This window comes from Callithrix jacchus, chromosome 6 (genome assembly GCF_049354715.1).
Source record: "Callithrix jacchus isolate 240 chromosome 6, calJac240_pri, whole genome shotgun sequence".
In the NCBI taxonomy this organism is placed as follows: Eukaryota; Metazoa; Chordata; class Mammalia; order Primates; family Cebidae; genus Callithrix; species Callithrix jacchus.
In genome coordinates, this window is record NC_133507.1 from 148,890,667 (window position 1) to 148,909,889 (window position 19,223).

The 19,223-nt window shown below is 40.1% G+C and overlaps 1 protein-coding gene and 1 long non-coding RNA gene across 13 annotated transcripts in view; one reads left to right on the forward strand and one right to left on the reverse strand.

The window, feature by feature from the left end:
- The window catches only part of COL4A3 (collagen type IV alpha 3 chain), a 148,241-nt gene that overhangs the window by 85,446 nt on the left and 43,572 nt on the right, over positions 1–19,223 (forward strand). For all 6 annotated transcript variants that reach the window (XM_078328701.1, XM_078328700.1, XM_078328702.1 and 3 more), the window contains exons 10-23: positions 1,974–2,036; positions 2,165–2,200; positions 4,122–4,163; positions 4,387–4,464; positions 5,252–5,314; positions 5,871–5,930; positions 7,204–7,248; positions 7,512–7,565; positions 8,790–8,831; positions 11,234–11,318; positions 12,503–12,538; positions 15,452–15,616; positions 18,508–18,600; positions 19,065–19,160. In XM_078328701.1, coding sequence (XP_078184827.1) covers positions 1,974–2,036; positions 2,165–2,200; positions 4,122–4,163; positions 4,387–4,464; positions 5,252–5,314; positions 5,871–5,930; positions 7,204–7,248; positions 7,512–7,565; positions 8,790–8,831; positions 11,234–11,318; positions 12,503–12,538; positions 15,452–15,616; positions 18,508–18,600; positions 19,065–19,160 — 958 coding nt within the window. The remainder of the gene's footprint in view (positions 1–1,973; positions 2,037–2,164; positions 2,201–4,121; positions 4,164–4,386; positions 4,465–5,251; positions 5,315–5,870; positions 5,931–7,203; positions 7,249–7,511; positions 7,566–8,789; positions 8,832–11,233; positions 11,319–12,502; positions 12,539–15,451; positions 15,617–18,507; positions 18,601–19,064; positions 19,161–19,223) is intronic.
- Positions 1–19,223, reverse strand: part of LOC144576721 (uncharacterized) — a 152,494-nt gene that overhangs the window by 79,101 nt on the left and 54,170 nt on the right. For 4 of the 7 annotated variants that reach the window (XR_013519134.1, XR_013519137.1, XR_013519133.1 and 1 more), the window contains one exon: positions 10,373–10,477. This is a non-coding gene — a long non-coding RNA (uncharacterized LOC144576721). Of the gene's footprint in view, positions 1–4,164; positions 4,292–10,372; positions 10,478–13,250; positions 13,308–19,223 lie in introns of those variants that run through there. The other 3 variants (XR_013519135.1, XR_013519139.1, XR_013519136.1) reach the window with 3 other exon arrangements.

Sequence of the window (19,223 nt, forward strand, 5' to 3'; positions counted from 1 at the left end):
CCAATTTATTGATTCCCAGTGCTGGAATCCGAGCAACCCACTGCGCCAGCCAAAATAGCAGCGATAAGACTGATAGTGCTCTTCTGCCCAGAATCTCCAGTCTGGCTTCCTTCTTAAGTCCCTAACAAGCAGCTCTGCCTTCCCAGAGCTCCAAACATCAGTCAGTAGGGGAACCAGTCCTGTTTACTCTGCATGAAGAGCTGCCGTGCCGAGGCACCGGCAAAACCGCTGCGCCGGCCACAAGAGTCGCACTGGAGATCTGTGGGGCTCCTCCACTGGGAATCTTCTGGTCCGTGAGCGACGAAATTCATCTAAAAGTGTGGCATCCTCTCATTCTCTGCACTTTCACTGGGAGCTACAATCCTGAGCTGTTAGCAATCAACCATCTTGGAATTCATTCTGCCTCCCAGATTCAAGCAATTCTCCTGACTCAGCCTCCCAAGTAGCTGGGATTACAGGCATAAGCCGCCATGCCTGGCTAATTTTTGTATTTTTAATAGAGACGGGGTTTTACCATGTTGGCCAGGCTGGTCTCAAACTCCTGACCTCAGGTGATCTGCCTATCTCAGACTCCCAAAGTGCTGGGATTACAGGTGTGAGCCACCATGCCCAGCCAATTAACCAGAAATATTTTAACTTAATTCAGAATTATATGTGGAAATTCTTGGTCGAGATGGGCTATTTGCCTAAGTGAGTTTGCGTTGAGGCTGTTGAACTCCTGTATGGGGAGCCATCCCAACTGTGGATGTAAAGTTAGACTAGGAGCTGCAAAAAACGCAGAATGATGCAATTAGGAGCTTCTGAGAAGAGATGCAACACATGGTGGCTCTTGATTTTTTTGTTTAGAAAACACTTAAGAGTCCAGATGCTGAAGGCAGGGTATCCAGACAGAAAGAGATAATAGTAATCTGAGATATTGACACATTCTTTAAATGTGTATTGATTATCATCTATGTATTAGTCATTGTGGTGATCCTGAAGATATAATAATGGTATATTTGATTATACAAGAAATATTTTTTACATGCCAATTATATGCCAGGGGCTATTTCTAGGCTCTAGAAATATAGCAGAGCACAAATCAGTGAAAATATAAATTTAAGTCTGGTCATGGTGGCTCACACCTGTAATCGCAGCACTTTGGGAGGCAGAAGCAGGAGGATCAAGAGTTTGAGACCAGCCTGGCCAACATGGTGAAACCCTGTTTCTAATAAAGATACAGAAATTATCCAGGTGTGATGATGTGTGCAGGTAGTCTCAGCTACTTGGGAAAGTTGAGACAAGAATGTCTCTTGAGCCTAGGAGTTCTAGGCCAGCCCTGACAACATAGTGAGATCCAGTCTCTTAATATATATATATATATATATATATATATATATGCCTTCATAGAGCTTACATTCTAGTGGGGGAAATGAGTAACTCTATAGTATGCTAGTAATAAATGCTAAAAATAAAAATAATGCAGGAAAGCAGAATAGAAAGTGTCTGGGTTGGAAGGTGAATTTCAACTTTGGATAAGCAGGAAGGCTTTACGCAAAGAATAACAATTATACAAAGACAAGAAAAGGAAAAGGGAGTGAGTCATACAGATACCAGGGAAAGGAGGATTCTAGGCAGAGTGAGACCAACTAGCAGGCCCTAATGTAGGATCGTATTTGGCCAAAACAAGAGAGAGAAAGGAAAAGGGAGAAGAAAAGAGGTAGGAAGAAAGAGAAAAGCAAAATTTTGAAACTTCTCAAGTAAAGCAACTACTCTGGTCGTTTTCCCAGAAACGGTATCATCCAGATGGTCCTGCCAGCCTGTTACACACGAGAACACACTTTTTGATATTTGTTGTAATTAGCTGCAGTCACTGAAAAGGAAGGTGTTATGCTCTTCTGAATGTATTAAAATATTTTAATGCATTTAATTAATGGACATTGTTATTAAGTGAGAAGTCAATTTAAACTCACTCTTATTCTCTTAATTTCAAGGGTTTGCCAGGCCCTCCAGGTTTTCCTGGCCCTGTTGGCCCACCTGGTCCTCCGGGATTCTTTGTGAGTATGAAGTCATCCTTGCTACAGACTCTGTCAACTAATAGATTATTAATTATTAAAAAATTATTAAAATGATTTTCTGGTTAAATGCATTTTCTGCTGTGATTTTCATTTGTGGATTTTTCTAGGGCTTTCCAGGAGCCGTGGGACCTAGAGGACCTAAGGTAGACTACAGTTCCTATGACGTAACAGCTAGAACACCCTACTCAATCTCAAAGCTAACCCTGGTCTGATTCTGCATGTGGGTCACTGTTAGGCACCTCTCTGGAACTCACAAGGATTCCTAGCAGGAAAGAGCAGGGCTAGCTGCTCTCATCTCTATTCTCCCTGCATTTCAGTAACTTGATCCCTGATATAAAGAGTCTTTAATTCAATTTATAAGAAGCTGTTTATCAGGAAAAAGGCAAGGATTCTTAATCCACAGGTTTTCCATTTCTGATCATCTCACACAACACATTATCCTCTGAGTTTTTGTAGTGTGCTGCTTCACAAAGCCAACCTGATCTTATGTTAGTAAGTAAAAGATGACTATTTGTGTGCTCATTATACAGGTTCTTGCATGCATTTTTGTTAAGACCAGGCCAGGCGCAGTGGCTTGCACCTGTAATCCCTGCACTTTGGGAGGCCAAGGCAGGTGGAACACTTGAGTTCAGGAGTTTGAGACCAGCCTGGCCAACATGATTAGACCCTGGCCAACAGGGTCTAACCCTGTCTCCACTAAAAATACAAAAATTAGCCAGGCATGGTGGTGCATGCCTGAATCCCAGCTACTCAGGGGGCTGGGCCAGGAGAATCTCTTGAACCCAGGAGTTGGAGTTTGCAGTGAGCCAAGATCATGCCACTGCACTCCTGCCTGGGCGACAGAGAGAGGCTCCATTAAAAAAAAAAAAAAAGTCCAATTGTTAGTTTAAGTATAAAAATGTTAAATGAGACTGAGCCCCAATAGGAAATTAGTCCTAAGCACAGTATCTCCTACTATCAGGTAGTAGTATTATTTTATTTTATTATTATTTTGTTTGTTTATTTTTTTGACAGAGAGTCTCACTCTGTTGCCCAGGCTGGAGTGCAGTGGTGCGATCCTGGCTCACTGCAACCTCCACCTCCTGGGTTCAAATAATTCTCCTGCCTCAGGCTCCCAACTAGCTGGAATTACAGGTGTGCACACCACCACGCCTGGCTAATTTTTTTTGTATTTTTAGTAGAGACAGGGTCTCACCATGTTGGCCAGGCTGGTCTGGAATTCCTGACTTCAGGTTATCACCTGCCTCAGCGTCCAAAAGTGCTGAGATTACAAATGTGAGCCACCATGCCCGGCCTTGGGTAGCTTTTTATATAAGGTATTTTCCAAGATGCTTTTGTATTTATTATCTCATTGATACACATGCATGCATGCACACACGCACACACACACACGCACATGCTGAGAGATGAATAGGTTCTGGTTAAGTGAATTGTCCAATAGACAGTACAGGGCAGAGCTGAGGTTTAAAGTGTTTTGATTCCTCTACAGCTTTTGGTCTAACTGGGGGAAGATCTGCATACTCAATGTTGATTAAGCAAGCAATATTGGTTGAAATGATGCAACAGCCATCATTAGTGAAGAAACTGTTCACCTTAGACTCAGGTCACTAAATTACTAGTGAAGTCAGGTAGCTGGAATTCTATTATTAGATTCTCTATTAAGTATTGATTTTCAGAATTCTGAAATGCAGCTACCCATTCTTACTTTTAAAACAAGAAAACAAGGGCATGGGGAAGTTAAGCAGCTGACCAGTGGAATCAAAACTAGCTACTGCTGAGCCAGAAAAAGATGCTCTGAGCTGGGCTCCCTTCCCTCCCCCACACCCCTGCATGTCAGCATTTGCCATGTTAAGTAAGTCCCTTAAGCTTTCTGCATCTCAAGAGCTCCTCCTTTAAAAGAAACATATCGATGAGCTTCTCTAAGAAATAGCTAAAATAATTTATCATTCTAAAATTAAAGTTACAATATAAATGCTCAGTTACAAATATTGGAACTTTGATGGGCTTTGACTATTTATTCATATTTATTTTTAGAAAATAATTTAGTTTTGTGTTTTCTTACAGGGTCACATGGGTGACAGAGTGATAGGACGAAAAGGAGAGCGGGTAATTTAAATACTATGTTTTATTAGCAGGCAAGATATTTTGTCTAGAGCATATGAGCCTATGCCGTTTACTTACTGACCAAGGAGAAATTAACATATCTTCATTTGTTCTATCTTCCGGTACAAGCCCTAAAGGGGAAAAGTAGACCTTTCAAACGTAGTAGTAACATTGAAATGCTGATGCTGTTGTTTATTTTCTCACTCCTGTGTGTTTTTGTCTTTAGGGTGTGAAAGGGTTAACAGGACCCCCAGGGCCACCAGGAACAGTTACTGTGACCCTCACTGGCCCAGATAACAGAACGGTAACTCTGCAATTTTATGATTACGGTTGCGCCTTCCTGTGTCTAGGATGAAGTCCTGTGACCCTGAACCTCTTTTACAAGCTCTTGTCTAAACCCAGCTCAGCCTAGCTCCCTCAGCCAGCTGGAACCTCCAGGATTAATTATTTCCTGTCCTTTACTCGTAAACCTGAAAATATTACGTGGGGAAGATGTGAGGCTCCAGCCTTGGCAACAGAGTGAGAATCTGTCTCAAAAAAACAAACAAACAAAAAACTTTCTTTAAAAAAAAAGTTTGCAGGTAGTTTCAGTGAGTTCACAGGTATAAAATTTGAAATGTGAGGCTAGGCGCGGTGGCTCACTCCCATAGTCCCAGCATTGGGAGGCCGAGGCAGGTGGATCACCTGAGGTCGGGAGTTCGAGACCAGCCTGATCAACATGGAGAAACTCTGTCTCTAATAAAAATACAAAATTAGCCAGGCGTGGTGGCGCATGCCTGTAAACCCAGCTACTTGGGAGGCTGAGGCAGGAGAATTGCTTAAGCCCAGGAGGCGAAGGTTGTGATGAGCCAAGATCATGCCTTTGTACTTCAGCCTAGGTAACAAGAGTGGAACACTGTCTCAAAAAATTAAAATTAAAATTAAAAAACTGAAATGTGAGAAATGGAAGGTCTAATGGGTTGTGTTAACATGAGACACATTCGTAGTTTGTAAACCCAGTTTATTGAACAGATAGAGGATTTGTCCCACTGTTGAATTAGTGAAATCTCATTTCATCCACTTGCAATAATGTTGGACTGTTTCTTTGGCAGAACCTCAAGGGGGAAAAGGGAGACAGGGGAGCGATGGGCGAGCCTGGACCTCCTGGACCCTCAGTAGGTTATTTAAAGTTATATTGTACCCACAACACAAAGTAGAGCCTTAGCATTTAGTTTGATGTATGTTTTGCCTTAAGTTATTGTTTTTTTTAAGAAAGTAAAGGAATAAAGAAGGGCTACTCCACAGGCAGAGCAGCTATTGCTTTTAAGTCTTAATATTGGCTAAACTACAATAACATTTGACCTCGGAGACCATGAATACACTAGAGTTATTTTACGGCCACTACCAGCTGAAATCCTTGCACTGTTGCACATGCATCCAGTGCCACCCATGTTATGATTTATCTTCACCATCAGCTTTTTTAGCATCTGTTTTTTAATTACTATTCATCAAGATTTCTCTCTTAGATAGCTCATTTAAACACGTTTAAAAGATTTCTCTCTTTTTTAGCATCTGTTTTTTAATTACTATTCATCAAGATTTCTCTCTTAGATGGCTCATTTAAACATGTTTTTAAATGGCAGAATAACCAAAAGGGAAAAATTAATGAAAATCAATGTAAGCAAAAAAGTCAATAATTCTTAAAACATGAGAATGCTCTAATTCATATAGGGACTGCCTGGAGAATCATATGGATCTGAAAAGGGTGCTCCTGGAGAACCTGGCCCACAGGTAAATTTGGAAATCCACTGCCATGTGCAACTTTAATTAGTCAGGACCTGGGACTCTTTAGGTTATGGGAACAAGATAGCAAACTCAAACTAGCTTTAAGTTAATTTTTGTTCTTTAAGATTTGGGAGGCAAGATTCACTTGCTTAAGTATCTAAGAAGTTCAAGGCTAAAACAGGGTTCAAGGACTTCAGAGCCTGAAAAAATAAGGGCAGAATTCCCCCTCCATCTCATTTCTGCTTCTCTCTGTATATCAGCCCCATTCTCTCCTCTGATAAATGATCTTCCACGTCAGGGGAGATGGGGAGAAAGAGCTACCTTGCAGCAGACAACTTCAGGATAATGGCATTAAAGGAGAAAGAGAGCATCTTTCTCCCTGTGTCCATTTATAAAATCCCAGGGAATTAATCTCATTGGCCCAGCTTGGTCATATGTCTCACTCTGGAAAAAAGGCTGCAACGAAGAGAAAAGGGTAACATGATTGGCCAGGCCAGCAGGGCAGCGGGCTACTGAGATTGACAGTGCCATCAGAACCATCCAGAGAGGGGAAAGAGCAGCCCCCAAAGGAAATAAGGCAGTCTGTGGCCAAAAGTGTGCAGTTGGGAAAACAGAAGCAGCAAGGTCCCACTCCCCCACTCAGATCCATTTTGGAAAAACTTAAATTCATATATTGTGTTAAATCTCTAATAATTATACATTGGGAAAAGTAAAATCTATAAAAATTATTTGCCTAATAAAACATATTCAATGAACATGATATTTAAATTTTATCAGGAAGGGCAAATCCATCAAAGTCAATCCAAGCTGTGGGTTGAGATACCACACTATATCTTTTATACACGTATTGAAATATAGGCACACCTGGGGTGCAGGGAATTACCAATATTTCAAATAAATAAATAAATGAACTGTGAACACCTTTCTTTTTCTAGGCTTCCTTATTTACTTCTCCATCCAGTGTGTTTTTTATTTTCCTTCCAAGCTTAGGATGAACAGCATCAACTCTAATTTAATTTTGGCCGTTAATATTCTTGCTTCCTTCCTTCTTTGACTTTCTCCAGTTTCCCATTCTGACTGGCTCCTGCCTGCCCTGGAAAATGAGGGTCATTGTGCATTCTGTGGTTAATAGTTTTTCCTTCTAACACCTGGTTGAGGAGCCTTACTCAGACTTCATGCCTGAAGTCAAGAGAAGATGATCATATCACTTAAGATTTCGATATTTGTAAAGTTAGCCATATTTATTAAATTTCACGTTTTTGATTTGTTTCTGCTGTAGGGAAAACCTGGAAAAGATGGTGTTCCTGGCTTCCCTGGAAGTGAGGTATATAGACTTGATTTAGCCCGTGGAGGTAGTGAAACTGTCATGCCTACTAGATGAAGAAGGATTTTTTAAGTCACTAAATGGTTATAAACAAACAAAAAGCCTACAGCTTTTAAAAATTGCATTTGGGAATCATGGTTTTACATCTCACGATCGTCTGAGCACAATGCTTGGTTTCAGAAGAGTTCAAATTTCACCTGCTCCCCACAGAAGCAATTGGCTCATGTGTCTTCTGACCCATTTCCTTTTGTTCTTTTCTTTAGGGAGTCAAGGGCAACAGGGGTTTCCCTGGGTTAACGGGTGAAGATGGCATTAAGGTAACCCTCTTCCTAATATCCTATCCATAGCCTTTTTAAATAGATTGGGTGTTGCCTATGCTTTTACTTTTGCCTATACTCTGGACCTAAGTACAAGGGATTATAATAACAGACTTCATTCAAATACCCTACTAGCTCTGTCAAGAAGAAAAGAGAGATATGGCAACTTTACTTAAACATTTGAAGGCTATTACTGATGGAAAGATACTAAATTTGTACTGTGTACTTGAAGTTGTCTGACTTAGAACCAGTGAGATTCCAGCTTCCCATGAGGAAGAGACTGAAAAAGACCTACAGTTGTAGGAAGTTTGTGGTTATTTGAGATCAAGCATAGGCTAGAGTTCATGAGTCTCAATCTGAGTCGTGATACATTGAAAGGTCGTGATCAATTAGTTGTGAACTGTATTCTGCACTTCTGACAATATGTTACAGACATTTTCAAATAATTTGTAGTGATGTGTTTCTTAAAGACAGGGATATGTTCTGAGAAATGCATCATTAGTTGTTTCTGTCATTGTGTGAATATCATAGAGTGTACTCACACAAACCTAAAAGGCAGAGATTGTTGATCCTAGGCTACAAACCTGCATAGAATGTTACTGTACTGAATAATATAGACAATTGCAACAGAGTGGTGGGCATTTGTATATCTAAACATATCTAAACATAAAAAATATGTAGTAAAAATGTGGTATTATAATCTTATGAGACCACTGCCATATATATAGTCCATCATTGACCCAAACTGTTATGTGACACATGGCTACATAGGTAGGTATATGTGGAGATTCAACATTTATCCTTTAATGGTATCACTTCCAGTAGAATTCTGAAATGCCTTCTTGAAGGACAGGGGGTTGGTTGCAGCTACAACACTTGGAAATTCATACAACCTACAGTCTGATGTTCCTGTGCCTCTAACCTGGGTGAGAACACAGGAATGTGCAATGCACATGAATAAGCACTGAAGATGGTGTTGTCAAAGAAACCTGTAGAACCACCAGGTCAATAACTACTTCTGTACAACCTTGTAGACAGGACTCCTTACCCAGATACGGGCTCTCCAGGAAAATAATTTAACATCAGTGTCCCTTTAACTTTGGTTTGGTTTGAACATGACATCTAAACATCAATCTATTGTTCATTTTAACTATACATTTTGCTTTTTGTATGTAAATGCTTTGAGTGAACATATTTACACTTTGTAATTGTCTTTCATTGTAGGGACAGAAAGGGGACATTGGCCCTCCAGGATTTCGTGGTCCAGTAAGTGTGATTAAATACAGTATCAGTTCTGTGTTTGATCAAGTCCTTTAAAGTAGCAAGGAAATTTTGAATCAGGGTCTTTCATTAACTGTGTGAGAGCTGGTCACTATTTGTCCTTTTGACAATGGGTAAATATTTCCATGTGGCCCCTGGAATGCATTAGTGATGCCCATGCTGGGCTATGGAAGAGAAGAAGAGCTTTGCTTAAGCAGCCCACGCCCAAGGTGATCCTGCACCTTCAGGGTAGAGGAGGACAGCGAGGCACCAAAGGGTAATGAAGCCAACTTCTCCTCCCCTCCACCTGGCCCTGCGTTATGACAACTCCTGAGCTTGTAGGCAGCAGAAGCTAAGCTACAGGTTTAATACATGGCCAGCAAAAAGCAATCATTCCAGCACAAGCTCTGTGTAGGAGGCAGTGCTCCTCTTCCCAGCAGATATGTATTTAATGTCAGCTCCTAACTGCAGAGCAGCCACATTCTATATTCTGTAACTCTGCAGATGAAGAAGAGAAAGGGGAGCTCGACTCTGAGTGCTGGTGTCCATTCATCTCCTACCTCAAAAAACAGTGGTTCTCACATTCAGTGTGCCAAGCAAGGCTGCCATGAATGATCATACAGATTGAACATCATGGCACATGGTGGCAAAACAGTCATTACGGAAAGGGTGTCCTGTTAAAAATACAGTTCTCAGACCCCCATGCTCAGAAATGTAACTCAGTAATTGGAGGGGGGCCAGGAAATCTGCATCTTTACACTGAAAGCAAATGATTTGGATGCATAGAGTCCTGTCTTAGTCTGTTTTGTGCTAGTATAATAGAATAACTGAGATTGAGTAATTTATAAAGAGCAAGAATCTATTTTCACAGTTCTAGAGGCTGGGGAGTCCAAAATCCAGGTGCTGGCCCTTGATCTGGTGAGGGCTTTCTTGGCTGCATCCTCACAGGCAGAAGGCAGAAGGGCAAGCTGGCCTGAGGCTGCTCAAAGCCTCTTTTAATAGGGCCTTAATCCCATTAATAAGAGAGAAGCCTTCATGGCCTAATTACCTCCTAAATGCCCTACCTCTTCATTCTATCACATTGATAACACCTGAATTTTGGAGGGGGCGCATTCAAACTATAGCAGTCCCAAAATACTTCAGTTGAGTTGCCAGGAAGATAAATGAGCTATGTTTTAAATCACTTAGCACTGTGCCCAACACTTGGTAGGTGCACACAGATCATTACAGATTTCATGGTGAACATTATTATGTTATATTATTAATATAATACTGTTGTGATTGTATACATATTGCTTAACCACGAGGCTCTTGTTACTTCATCTTAAATAAGCCAACAAAGTAATTGATCTATCTAGCATATGAAAAAACAGAGGGTTTTTTTAAAACCTTTGATATTTTCACCATTTTTCTTTCAAGATAAATGTACTGAGTGCTAAATGAAATCTACATTTCCATTCCATTCCATTACAGAGAAATTCTTACCATGCCTCACTGTGTATTTTCTTATATTCCATTCCATATAACTGTTTGCAGATTCTACTAACCTTAGAACAAGTTCTCCTAGGAAGACAATGGTTAGGAACACCAGCAATAGGTCCACTGAGCATGTCAGAAACAATATTCCTCAATTCTTGCAGGTCAATGGTGCCCTGGAATTTAAAGAAACAATAAATACAGTATTGTTTTGATGCTCGGGTTCTATACACTTCCAAAATAGAAATAAGTTTAGTCTACCAGGACGAGCATTTTTGAAAAGTGAAGTAGAATAGAATAAAATGTATTGGGGTTGATCATATGGTATAATAATAAGTCATTATTTTGTGAAACTTTAATTTTTCTATAGCTATGTATGTTTACATATAAATGTGGTGTGTAACCTGGGGCACATCATAAAGTGTATTTCTAATTGAAAGCCCATAAAATATTTGATGCTGTGACACCAGAAAGGTTAACTTATTTCAATTTTTCCACCTACTTTTTTTTTTTTTTTTTGAGATCGAGTCCTGCTCTGTCACCAGGCTGAAATGCCGTGGTGCAATCTTAGCTCACTGCAACCTCTGCCTCCTACGTGGAAGCAATTCTCCTGCCTCAGCCTCCCACGTTGAAGCAATTCTCCTGCCTCAGCCTCCCGAGTAGCTGGGACTACAGGTGTGCACCACCACACCGAGCTAATTTTTGTATTTTTAGTAGAGATGGGGTTTCACCAAGTTGGCCAGGATGGTCTCAATCTCTTGTTCCACCTACATTTACATGATGTTTCATTCCTGCTAACATGTAAACCTATGAATTCAGGAAAATAAGAAAGCCATCTTTGGGCCAAAATGAAGAAATTGAAGTAATTTATGCTTGGTGAGCTGTCCATAAATAGCTATCCTTTCTCTGTATTCATTTCTTTCTCCTCTAAGACAGAATATTATGACACATACCAGGAAAAGGGAGATAAAGGCATTCCAGGCCCGCCAGGGCCCAAAGGAGCTCGTGGCCCACAAGGTAAGAATAAATTTCTTCCCAAAGCATTTGCTGAACATAGTTCTGGCTTTCTTTCAAGGTAATAAATGGCATGTGCTTATAGGATTGACATGGGGGAGGAATGGGAATGGAGATCTCTTAATTTTCGTAAGGGTGTTATTGTTTAATGTCTCCCATTCTTCATATTTTTATTTCATAGGTGATATATCAGGAAGGTAATTAAATTATCTTTAGGTAGCAAAACATAAAGTTCAAATCTGTCACGAAAACAGTCACGGAAGGGCAGGAGGAGGAAGTGCAAGGCACTGGCAATCTCAACGGGACTCGCAAAGGAAAAATGGAGACCCAGAACAAATTTACACAGAGATTTCCAAAGGGGAACTGAAACTCTGGTTCCCTGACTCTTGGCACAATGATCTGTCCTTGATGCCATGAATTATTGTCACATGTACTTATGCTGTACCATTTTGGAGAAATCCAAAAGTTCTAGGCCAATCACTCTCATCTCTGGCTACATATTTGAATCCCTGGGAACTTCTATAATGACCTTGTCAAGGTCCCACCCTGAGATTCTGATGTCGTTGTCTGGAGGAGGGCTGTGGACGTTGGTAGATTGTAAAAACTCCCTGGACTAGTCCAATGTGCAGCCAGGATGGGGAGCCACTGACCTAGACAAGTTATTGATATGAACAAGATTTCAAAGGAAACTTTTACTTAAAAGAATAAAATTTCCCAGGACATTTAAATAAAAGGACAGATCAATACATTGATATAGATTTTCTTAAAAATCTGGTACACTTACTATAAATCACTCACATGTATCTATAAAGGAATAGTATTACAGGTGGAAGCAACATAAGACAGAACATCAAGACAAACTGCAGATCCTGCATGTTCCAGCACTGTTTGATTTTCTTGCATCTGAACCTCCAGCAAAGTGCTGAACACACAGCAGGCTCTTAGTAAATCTGTGCTGAATTATATGAAAATGATAAGATGGCATGATTTACTTTTGAATGTTAGACTTCTAAGATTAGTTTTGTCTAAGTAAGTGACAATCTCTAATGTTTGTCTAGATGAGAGTAGGAAAAAATATGAAAACTCTGTATTATTAACAATCATTATATTGTCACCCAAGATTTCAAAAGCGGATGAAATGGGATTTGTATCTTCCTAAGCAATTAATTAATGTTATATATTCCCAGGTCCCAGTGGTCCCCCAGGAGTTCCTGGAAGTCCTGGTATGTCTATGTTTCTTGGGGTACAAACAGAAATGCTATTATAAAGGAAAATACACTGTCCTCTATCAAGTTTGCATTATTTACGTAAGACAAATGTTTCATTAACTGATCTAAGTGTTTCCAGGCCAGGCGCAATGGCTCACGCCTGTAATTCCAACACATTGGGAGGCTGAGACCAGTGGATCACCTGAGGTCAAGAGTTTGAGACCAGCCTGGCCAATATGGTGAAACCCTGTCTCTACTAAAAATACAAAAAATGGGGGCATGGTGGCATGTGCCTGTAATTCCAGCTAGTTGGGAGGCTGAGGCAGGAGAATCACTTGAACCTGGGAGGTGGAGGTTGCAGTGAGCTGAGATCATGCCACTGTACTTCAGCCTGGGCAATAGTGTGAGACTCTATCTCAAAAGAAAATAAAGTAAAATAAAATAAAATAAAAAAGTGTTTCCCACTTCTAAAATTGCCATCTTTGCAATTTATAGTGGAAGAAGGAGTAGAGCTGATATGAAGTGATATAGAAATGCTGTTTTTCACTTCTCGCAGTTTTAACTACGTGTAAAGGCCTTATTGTCAGGGAATTTTTACAGCAACTTTGGGGTATGAGCACGGGCCTTGAAACTCAAAGGTACAGAAATAGAAAACAATGTCATCATAATAAGGTTGGTTAAAATGATAGTTTTTATAACATATCACAAGTTGCATAAGAATACATACATTATACTTTTTCTGTGAAGTTCCAAATTTTCATCTGTGACTCATTAGAGTGTTTACCTTTTGAGAGAGTAAAATGAGTTGGATCAGGGATGGCCCATGGGACTCATCAAGGGTAACTGTAGTGTGTTCTTTTCATGGAAACAAAACTAAGACAAAGAGCAAAATTTGATAAACTACTGTGGCAGGTGCCTGCCACTGATCATATTTTTCTCTACATGTACTGTCTATTACACTTCATAATTTTGAAAATTAACCAAAATTAAACAGACTGCAGAACTATAAGTACACTATAATTCACTATAAAAATAGATAAAGACATAGATAAATATTATATGTACCTAGATAGGCATGGAAAGACATACCTCAAACTGTTAATAGTAGATATCGCTTACAGTTCGAATGGTGCAAAAAGATATTTTAGAGCTCTGACACGAAGGAAGACCTCCTTCCCCCTGCCCAGCCCCTAAGTGAAAAGACAGGCTCCTTTAAGAAGCCATTAAGTGAAACATTACAAAGCTCTGGTTCCGGAAGAATTTTAGGATTGTTTTTTCTGTTTCTGTGAAAAATGGCATTGGTATTTTAAGGGACTGCGCTGAATCTGTAGATTGCTTTGGATAGTATCATCATTTTAATGATATTAATTCTTCTAATCCATGAGATTGGGATGTCTTTCCCATTTGCTTGTGTCCTCTTCGATTTCTTTCACCAGTGTTTTGTAGTTTTCCTTGCAGGGAACTTTTACCTTGTGGGTTAAATGTAATCCCAGGTATTTTATTTTGTATGTGTGGCTACTGCGAATGGGACTGCCTTCTTGTTTTCTTTTTTGGCTATTTCATTATTGGTGCCTAAAAAAAAATGCTACTGATTTTTGTATGTTCATTTCATGTCCTGCAATTTTACTGAAATTGTTTATCAGTTCTAAGAGTTTCTTTGACGGAATTGGGAGTGAAGAAAGACTGGTTAATGGGTATAAGCATATGGTTAGAAGGAATAAATTCTAATGTTTTATAGCAAAGTAGGGTGACTATAATTAACAACAATGTATTGTATATTTCCAATTAACTAGAAAAGAGGACTTGAAATGTACTCAACACAGAAATGATAAATGCTCATGTCATAGACACTCAGAATATCCTGACCTCATCATTACATTAAACATTCAATACATGTAACAAAATCTCACAGGTACCCCATAAATTAGTACAAATATAATATGCCAAAGTAAAATATGATAAAAAATTACAAAGCTCTGAAACAAATGTCAATCAGAAGGATTTGCCTTTATGTTCAAGTAATAGGACGTAATCAGATATTACCCCTGCTAGTTTCTCAGCCCTTTGCTGGTAGCATCACTTTACTTAATAGTTAAACTGTTGGCCGGGCACGGTGGCTCATGCCTATAATCCCAGCACTGTGGGAGGCCAACGTGGGTGGATCACTAGGTCAAGAAATCGAGACCATCCTGGCCAACATGGTGAAACCCCATCTCTACTAAAAATAAAAAAATTAGCTGGGTATGGTGGCATGCACCTGTAGTCCCAGCTACTCAGGAGGCTGAAGCAGGAGAATTGCTTGAATCCAGGAGACGGAGGTTGCAGTGAGCCGAGATTGTGTCACTGCACTCCAGCCTGGCGCCTGGCAACAGAGCAAGACTCTGTCTCAAAAAAAAGAAATAGTTAAACTGTTTGTGGGACAGAGATATGAGACTGTCTCATCCACACCATTTTAAGATTAGAGTGGACTTTGTGCCACGAGACACGGCTCCTTTCCCAGGAGATGACTATCCCCTATCACACCCTTTCATGTCTAAGACCCTGACAGGAATAAAGTCCACTTAGCAACTTTCTCTCTCATTTTGGGCACTGCAAGCATCCTCTAGTCTCTAATAAAAAAACATCTACAAAGTAGCATATTTAAATAAAAAGACTACAGTGCATCCCACTCTGTTTCAGTTTCTGGTAACAAATTAGATACATTTTCCTGTGGGAATGGAATGTTCTGCATTTTGCTGTAGTGTGGTTACTTAACAAGGCCGCAGATGAAAAAAGCAAGGATATTCATTTTTTTTATTTTATATGTGTTATGTACCTCTCCATTGTTCAACTTTTATAAATAAAATTATATCACTCTTGCAATTGAAAAATAAATTTGTATTAATCAGGAAAAAATGTAAAATACAAGAAATGATTATTTTCTCCAAGGACCATCAAGGCCTGGCCTCAGAGGAGTCCCTGGATGGCCAGGCTTGAAAGGAAGTAAAGGGGAACGAGGCCCCCCAGGAAAGGATGCCATGGGGACTCGTGGGTCCCCAGGATGTCCTGGTTCACCAGGCCCTACAGGATCTCCGGGACCTCCAGGACCACCAGGTAAGGATGTGAAGAGGATTCCTTTTGCATACAGCTCCCCATGACAGATGTGTGCAAACCAGGGTAAAGAAACCCTCCTCACAGCCTAGCCACCAGTCTGTGTGGTTTTTATGAGTTATCTTTCTGATAGTCTTTATTTTACTAACTCTCTGTGAAAGAAACTCATGCAATGACTACTTAACAAATGCAGCAAAGTCTTAGCCCAAGTTTCCCAGAGAGCAGAGCAGGAGGCAGGGACTACGAGAGTGAAGCGGGGAAGGATGGGTAACTATCAAGTTGGACTTGGCCAAATACAACTGCCTGTTTAGCCCTGGAGACTATTTTCTAAGAAGCCTGTGCCAGGGGAGAAAGAGGCAAGAATTTATCCATTTGCTTCTAGTTCCCATGGCTCAAAGATTCCCCACCCTCTGCACCCCCAGAGACAAGCAGCTCCCCACTTCCCATCCTCCTACCTCCAAGCTGTGTTTGCATGGTTCCCAGAACATCCCATGCCTTGGCATCACCAGGCAAGCCCCAGGGCAGTAGGCCAGAGGTGTGCCATATGGGGTATAAGGCCACATGCTATAAAGGGATCAGAGATGACAGAGCCATGGCCCAATGGACTTAAAGTGGTGCTCAGAGGTCCTGACACAGGCCTCTTTCCTTCACATCCCTCTTCAGAGCCACTTAGCATTCTGTGTTGGCTCATATACAATAGGTCCTCACAAACATATAAATCACACATTATATTTTAACATACTTTTTCTGGGGCCAAGTGTGGTGGTATGCCTATAATCCCAGCCTCTTCCAAGTCCCTTTTAAGATGGAGGTTTAGGCCGGGTGCAGTGGCTTATGTCTGTAATCCCAGCAGTTTGGGAGGCCAAGGCAGGCGGATCACCTGAGGTCAGGAGTTCAAGACCAGCCTGGCCAACATGGTGAAACCCTGTCTCCATTAAGGATTAGTTGGGCATGGTGGTGGGCACCTGTAATCCCAGCTACTCAGGAAGCTAAGGTAGAAGAATTGCTTGAACCTGGGAGGTGGAGGTTGCAATGAGCCGAGATTGGGCCACTGCACTCTAGCTTGGGCAGGAGAGGGAGCTCCATCTCAAAAAAAAAAAAAGACAGAGGTTTAGTATCCTCTTTTTTTCTATGTCAAGGCTGACATGCAGAGCTCACAGGGCTAATGAAGCTAAACCCAGGATCTGGGCCCAGGGGCTTACTGCTCCCTCCCCGAAGTGTCATGCTCCCTCTGTGTCTGCTACACTCTGCCCAGAGCCCTTTGCTTCTTCCTACCTTCCCTTCTCTAAACAACACTCATCTATCCTTCATGTTGTAGCTTCAAGTTCAAGTCCAGCAGAATGCTTTCAGTGAGTTCATATCCTGTAACCTCCAAGCTTCTCCCAACTATAGAAGTCTTCACATTGCCTCCTCTTTGTCTTGTCAGGTTTTCTTACAAAAATCAAAGCATTTTGAGGTCAAAAACTGTGTCTTTTTGACTGTTTTAAGCCCAGTATGTAGCATAGGGAACACTGCAGGTACTCAAATATTTTTTTAATTAAGCATCAATTGAGTATAAAAATATACAAGTACACAAAAATATAGGAATGTAAAAGTATTCATATAAGTCTGCACTAAGTATTAAACTTTTATCAGATTGTACCATTTAAAGAAGACCCTCCAGGTATTTTAAAGATGAAGGAAACTGATCACAAAATGGTCACTCTTTCGTGTTACAATGAAATTAAATGTTTCCAGTGGTACCTTGCTTATCTGAAATTTGGGACAGCTATGGTACTGTTTTTAAATATTTACTTTCATCACCATTGCCTTCAACCTGTAATTGAAATGGCAAAGCCAAAAATTAGATTACTGAACAGAATTAACCAGCTTACGAGAATTTGCTTTTTTCATTGTAACATTACAGTAGCAGATAATGTGGAAACTGAAAAGAGCTTTCTTAGAGACTTGCTTTAAGGATGACACTCAATTGATATGGACAAGCAACAAAGAGAATACAGATGATATCCTGAGTCAGGATCCATTATTTTTACTCCATATACATTAAGCATCTACAGTATATCAGGAAAATACAGTGTATCTAACAATATCCAGAATGAGATTTGATCATTTGCCTCAAGATGCTAAACAGATTGTCCGTGTATTAGCCCTTTCTCATGCTGCTAATAAAGACATAACGGGACTGCGTAATTTATAAAGGAAAGAGGTTTAATTGACTCACAGTTCAGCATGGCTGGGGACGCCTCAGTAAACTTACAATCATGGCAGAAGGGGAAGCAAACATGTCCTTTTTTACATGATGGCAACAAGGAGAAGCGCTGAGAAAAAGGGGGAAAACCCCTCATAAAACCATCAGATCTCTCACAACAAAGTAAAAGAAAAAAATTATAATAAAACCATCAGATATCGTGAGCACTAAGTCACAATCACAAGAACAGCATGAGGGTAACTGCTCCCATGATTAATTACCTCCCACCAGGTCCTTCTCATGACGCATGGGGATTATAAAAACGATAATTCAAGATGAGATTTGGCTGGAGACACAGCCAAACCATATCATCTTGGAATAATTGGAAACAGTTAAGTAAGATAAAATAGGTTGATTCTGTGACAAAAAAAAAAAAAAAATATATATATATATATATATATATATATATATATATACATATAAAATGAGCTTTCAAAGATCAACTACATTAAAAATACCACGTCTATGTAATATGAAGGGAAGAGCTGGTCACCATGCCTTCTGAGCTGCAGATAAACTTCTAAAGACTGGGCTTCCAATACAAAGATGAGAGAGATGCATTTTAAATAATACATATATTAAAACACTTGCTACATTGAAAAAAAAACACAAATAAGAAACTACGTTTGGTACTGTATTTTTATAGGTGACATCGTTTTTCGCAAGGGTCCACCTGGAGATCGTGGACTGCCAGGCTATCTAGGCTCTCCAGGAATCCTCGGAGTTGATGGGCCCAAAGGTTGGTTCTTTCAATAATGTTCTGTTAGGATAAGTCTTTTGCATCATCGGCATTATCATTGATTTTTTTCCCCCTGAGATAACAGTGATCCCAAACAGAAGCCAGTCAGTGATGACTTCTTTTCAATTAGCTAAAAGTATTCATTTATCTGTAAATCAATAATTTATTTGGCACCCATGCAATAAATTGTTGGATAGCCCTAAAATGTGAGTTTTTGCCTGCATGCAAGAAAATAGACATTTTATGTTGGAATTTCCCCTTTCAGAAGAACTGATAGCTCAGAACACAAAAGTAAGCAGATCTATAATAGATGAATTTTTAAATTTATATGTATAATGTCCTAGATGATTTTCACTACCTAAAAATGTTTAAATGTAATAAATGATAGTGTGGTTGGAAAGTATTTGTTTTTTCTGAGGACTCGATGTAGCTTTATAAGTAATGCTAGCCTACTCTCATTGCAGGAGAACCAGGTCTCTTGTGTACACAGTGCCCTTACATCCCAGGGCCTCCCGGTCTCCCAGGATTGCCAGGGTTACATGGCGTAAAAGGAATTCCAGGTACAAAGAATTTGCATGCAAGTGTTTTTGCAAGCACAAAAGGGTCAATACACTAGAAGAAAA